Genomic DNA, 6,203 nt, shown 5'->3' with positions numbered 1-6,203 from the left:
TGTGATACCACGATACTTTAATCGGGCGGCCTCTTTGTGTCCCAGAACATACACATATCCCTTATACATTGGCGGCATCCTTTATTGGCCCTTTGTATCCTAGAACATACATTGCTTATCAACTACAATACATGAAAAATTATTTCACCTGAATTCAGTTTTCTAGATTTTGAAGCAGGAACATGCACGTTTGTAAGCGTAAATATTTTTTGTTCAAAATCCCCGGTACGTTTTTGCAATACCAAAAATAAAGATGATAATAGTTCTCCGTCTGCTGATATCGTTGGTTATGTGAGAAATGTTAGTTTGTCGGGTAAAAGCATGTATTTATTTTTCTGAGAATTATAGACGCGCGAGCGACGAATGTGTACGAGAGCGCGTGTGAAGAGTCAGTCTGGAGAGAGACGCCACGAGTGTAACACGCAATTACATCGGCGTGCTCCGTTTGAGATTAGTAAAAGTTACCTTTTTTTGTTTTGTATTTCTAAATTAATACAGAGAGTCTCAATATTTATTAACCTACACTACTCCCCTTCCTTATATGTAAAATTTCTGGCGACCGTGACAGGACGCGGGAGTGAGTAATTTACTAAAAGTTTTCGTGCCCAAAAGCTAACCGCAAAAAATGGAAAACGCGAAGAGGCAAAAATCCGTTCAACGCGCGTTATTCACGAAGTGTCTCAATACATTTGTTGCCAAATGCAATAACGCTACCGCTACCGCCGATGAGAGAAGTGTCGCGTTACAGTTGCTTGAAACAAGAATGCAAGAGTTGGAAGTCACGAACTCGAAGTACGTGGATTTGTTATCAGATTCTACGGCGGAGGACGACGATATTGTAAAAGAGATTGAGGCACACGATGAATACAAGAAAAAGTTTTTAGAAGCTAAAGTGAAATATTTGCGCGAAATTTGTGCAACACGTCCACCGACAAGTGACGCGGGTGCAAATAATCAAGCAGTACAGAACTACGATAAACCATACAAACGACCTACACTTGATGTACCAAAATACCCAGGAGGAGTTGATAAGTGGCTCCAATTTTGGTCATTTTTTCGAAAATATCATGAAGACGTGAATCTTTCCAAGGAAGTGAAACTTGAGTATTTGAAAGGAATGATGCAACCAGGTTCAAAGGCATTTGGTATTGTCGATGGATACCCGACAACAGCACAGAATTACGATCTAGCATTTGAAAGTCTCAAGAGTCGCTACGGACGAGACGATTTATTGATCGAGTTCTATACTAGAGAACTGTTGACTTTAACAATACAAAACGCCACTAGAAAGAAAGAAGACCAATTAGATGTTGCATCGATTTACGACAAGTTGTCAGCTCGTATTCGTGCTCTTGATACATTAGGTGTTAAAACAGACAATTGCGCGACGATGTTATACCCGCTCGTGGAATCTTCACTGCCCGAGGAAGTTCTTAGAACGTGGCAACGCTTCCCGTTGAGTACAGCAACAGACAACGACAACAACACGCGAGGAGCTCCGGTTTCCGACCGTTTGACGAAGTTATTAGAATTTTTAAAAATTGAGGTTACCAACGAAGAGAGAATCAACTTAGCCATCAACCATTTCGCTGTATCATCGGAGGAGAAGCAAGAAAAGCCAAAAGAGGGTAAGCAGAAAGAAAGCAAGGTGACGTCATCGAAGGAAGTAGCTACTGCTAGCGCATTATTTTCAAGCGAGCGTAAAAGTATGAAATGCATATTTTGCGGTGAAAATCACGATAATTCGAGTTGCGAGAATGCGAGAAAAATTTCGTTTGATGTTAGGAAAAAAGCAATCAAAGAAAATAATTGTTGTTTCAAATGTTTAATACCGAATCATCGCTCGAGTAAATGCAAAGTGAAGATAACGTGCGCATGGTGCGGTAATCGTCATTCTATTCTCGTTTGCCCGGATTTGAACAAAGAGTCGAATAGCGAGAAGCCGCAGAAGAGTGACACATCCGAGAAAAGCGAGCGTCCGGAGCAAAATCTCGCAAGTTTTTGTAGTTCACCTGACGTTTATTTACAAACACTGCGCGTCGTATTATATTCGGAGACGAAACAAAAAGTTGCACGCGTAGTTATCGATCAAGGCTCGCAGAGGTCGTATATACGTTTCGATGTTGCTAAGTTGTTAGGCTATGAATCTATTGGTAAACGTGAGGTGACTCATGCATTGTTTGGAGGCGCGAACTCGAGCACTCGAGAACATGACATTTATCTAATTCGAATGAAAAGTCTTGAAAATAATTATGCTTGCAATTTTCAAGTTATGGACGAAAAAGTTATTTGTTCAGATATTCCACGAATTTCTCGCGCTAATTGGATCGACGAATTAAAAACAAACAATATTTTTCTCTCTGACTTGGAAACAAACTCTACATATAGTAATGATTTGATTGATGTTTTGATTGGCGCAGATGTCGCAGGAAAACTTTTTACTGGTAATAAGTATGATTTACGGAACGGGTTGACGGCTTTCGAATCAAATTTAGGATGGGTTGTTATGGGTAAAGTTCCAAGTAGTGAGAGAAAGGATTGTGCTTTGAATGCTATATCGATGTTCGTGAGCGAAGCAAAAGTATCTGACCTGTGGAATTTAGACGTTTTAGGGATAAAAGATCCGATTGAAAAGAACGACGAGCTTGAGCGAGAACATATGATCAAAGAAAATTTTATCAAGACTGTTTGTTTTAAAAACGATCGGTACAGTGTCGATTTACCTTGGGTCGATGACCACGCACCAGTCTGTACTAATTTAGATTTGTGTAAAAGTAGATTGGATAGCACTGTGAAAAAACTTCATAAGAATAATTTGTACAAGGAATATGATAAAGTTTTGATGGAATGGCTCGACCAGGGCATCATCGAACCTGTACCAAACAATGAACTAGATGATTTCTCTCACTGTTTGGCTCACCGCCCAGTTATAAAACCAGGTAGTACTACGCCAGTTCGGCCCGTCTTCGATGCTTCCTCCAGCGAAAAAGGGTTTCCCGCTTTGAATAAATGTTTAGAAAAGGGACCAAATTTAATAGAATTAATTCCGGACGCCTTGTTAAGATTTCGTGAAAATGAAATTGGAGTGATCGCGGATATACGTAAAGCCTTCTTACAAATCGGGATCAATGAAAAAGATCGAAATTATCTACGCTTTCTATGGTTTTTGAATGATCAGTTGACAATTTTTCGGCATAGATGTGTAGTGTTCGGCCTCACATGTAGTCCGTTTTTATTGATGGCTGTAATAGAATATCACTTGTCCCACACGATACACGAACGTTTTCCAAATTTATGGTCGAAAGAAAATATTGACAAATTAGCGAAATCTTTTTATGTTGACAATTGCGTCACGAGTGCCCGAACAACGGATGAATTAAATTCTTTTATCAACGAAGCTAAAGAGATTATGGCAAAAGGAGGATTTGAACTAAGAGGGTGGGAGTATACGAATGACGGTGCTGAAAAAGAAATTACTCAAGTACTCGGTATTTTATTTAATAAGTCTCGCGATACTTTGTTGATCAACCCTTCTTTATTCAGCGAATACAACGATGAAATAACCAAACGTATCATTCTCTCAGCAGCACATAAAGTGTTCGATCCAATCGGTTTTACTTCTCCAGTAACATTGATGCCAAAGTTGATATTGAAAAAGTTGTGTGAATCGAAAGTCGATTGGGATACACAAGTCGACGATCAAACAAAAGAGGAATTTTTATCATGGCATGAGCAATTAATTTACTTAAGCAAAATAGAAATACCAAGAAAGCTTGGATCGGGTAGAGTATCGTTACATACTTTTGCGGACGCAAGTAAGACAGCGTACGGCGCTGTGACGTATTTACGCATCGAGACTGAGAACGGTGTCGAAATTCGCTTGCTCGCCGCAAAAGCAAGAGTCGCGCCGAAAAATGCAACTATACCTCGACTTGAACTCTTAGCTGCGTCAATCGCTGTCCGTCAGACTGCGGAGATATTAAAAATTTTGAGTTATGAAGATATTGATGTTTTCGTTTGGTTTGACTCAATGGTTGTTTTAGCATGGATACTTCGAGATAAACAGTGGGGCACGTTTGTGTGGAATCGCATACGAGAAATTCGTCGATTATCGTTATCGTATAAGTTTCGGTATGTACCAGGTACAAAAAATCCAGCTGACCTTCCGTCACGCGGATGTCAAGCTAAACAGTTGCTCGAATCGCGTTGGTGGGAGGGGCCGCCGTGGTTACGCGAGTCTCCGGAAAACTGGCCGAATTCGAGTGGTGAAACTGACGAGGACGAGGTAAGCAGGGAGATGAAAAAATCAGCGCAAATAGCAATGTCATGTGGAGAAATCGATTTTAGTATTATAGATAAATTTTCATCTTATCAAAAATTGATAAAGTTTTTTACGATCATGCTTAGATTTAAGGATTTTCTTGTGAACAAGAAATCCATACAACGCAAATATGTAACCTACAGAGAAGTATATAATGTAGAAAGAAAATTTTTAATTTGCATACAACAACAAATGTTTTTACCGAAGAACGATCCTAAATTGACAACATTACAGACTTTCATACATACTGATGGCTTAATAAGATTAAAAACAAGAATAAGTGAACGAAATGATAAATTTCCTTTTTTGTATCCAATTCTTTTGAATAATAATCATCGATGTGTTGAGTTAATCATTATGGAAGAGCATGAAAAAATGTGTCACGCAGGTGTACAAGCAGTAATGTGCCAATTAAGAGATCGATATTGGATTTTGTCCATGCGAAAAACTGTACGAAAAGTTATTTCCAAATGCGTTGTTTGCAAACGTTTCTCCGCTAAGCCGATGCAAGCCGATTCACCACCTTTACAGCTCAAACGTGTTAAAGATAGTGATCCGTTCGAAACAGTAGGAATTGATTTTGCAGGGCCGTTGTTTTTAAATGGGCAGCAAAAAGGCTGGATCTGTTTGTTTACATGCGCGGTATATCGAGCAGTGCATTTGGAATTAGTCACGTCTTTATCGACTAAAACATTTTTATGGGCATTACGTCGTTTCATTAATCGGCAAAGACGCCCAACTGATATTTATTGCGATAACGGGACCAATTTTGTCGGAGCTGATAATGCTTTGAAAAAATTAAATTGGGACGTGATTAATTCCTACAGCACAGCGCAGAGAATAACATGGAATTTTAACCCACCCTCGGCACCATGGTGGGGAGGCTGGTGGGAAAGATTAGTAGGTATGGTCAAAGTCATTTTGCGTAAAGTACTTGGAAGACGATGTATCTCCTATGAAGAAATGTATACCATTCTGAGCGATTGCGAAAGCACGATCAATGCACGTCCTTTGACGTACGTCTCCGACGCGGTTGATGACTTGGTACCACTGACACCGGGAATGTTTCTTCGAAACAACAAAACTTATGAAAATCCTGATTTGGATATACTCAATAAGATTGATTTAAACTTCAGTTACAAGCAAAAGCAAGAAATTATGGAGCACTTGCGTCAGCGTTTTCGTAAAGAGTATTTAGGGCAATTGATACTAAAAAGTAATAGTATGAAAAGCTTTCAGCCTCTTAAAATCGGTGACGTTGTTTTAATCGGCGATGATAATAAAAAGCGTATCGATTGGCCTTTAGCTAAAATTGAAAAATTAATTCAAGGCCGCGACGGTATAGCTCGCGTTGCTGTGTTGAAAACGAAAGATGGGGTTTTAAAACGTCCGTTACAACGCATTTATCCATTAGAAATTAGTTGCGATGATAAAGATGAAGCGAATGAATTTCGTGAAAGACAAAAATCTGTCAGCGCGGAAGCTAACCAGAAGAAAGTTCAACTCGAACAAGTAGAAAGTACTGTCAAAACTAAAAGCGGGCGGATTGTCAAAAAACCTTGTTATTATAAATGAGATTGCATTTTTTTTTTGTTTTATAAATATTTATGTGTATTCCAGCGTTTAGTCTAAGATTTTCATTGTAACGATTTCGTATTGATTAAGTTGAGGCAACACCTCAACGGTGGGAGGATGTGAGAAATGTTAGTTTGTCGGGTAAAAGCATGTATTTATTTTTCTGAGAATTATAGACGCGCGAGCGACGAATGTGTGCGAGAGCGCGTGCGAAGAGTCAGTCTGGAGAGAGACGCCACGAGTGTAACACGCAATTACATCGGCGTGCTCCGTTTGAGATTAGTAAAAGTTACCTTTTTTTGTTTTG

General features: G+C 39.3%; 1 protein-coding gene across 1 annotated transcript; it reads left to right on the top strand.

The window, feature by feature from the left end:
- The first annotated feature begins 625 nt into the window (after nucleotides 1-625).
- LOC131672213 (uncharacterized) lies at nucleotides 626-5,896 on the top strand. The gene has a single exon (XM_058949291.1). The coding sequence runs from the start codon at nucleotides 626-628 to the stop codon at nucleotides 5,894-5,896; it is 5,271 nt and encodes a 1,756-aa protein (XP_058805274.1).
- The last annotated feature ends 307 nt before the right edge of the window (nucleotides 5,897-6,203 follow it).

This window comes from Phymastichus coffea, unplaced genomic scaffold (genome assembly GCF_024137745.1).
Source record: "Phymastichus coffea isolate CEN01 unplaced genomic scaffold, Cenicafe_Pcof_1.1 PCOF00011, whole genome shotgun sequence".
NCBI classification, from domain to species: Eukaryota; Metazoa; Arthropoda; class Insecta; order Hymenoptera; family Eulophidae; genus Phymastichus; species Phymastichus coffea.
The sequence above is the reverse complement of the archived record's forward strand: the minus strand, read 5'-3'. Positions and strand labels throughout refer to the sequence as shown.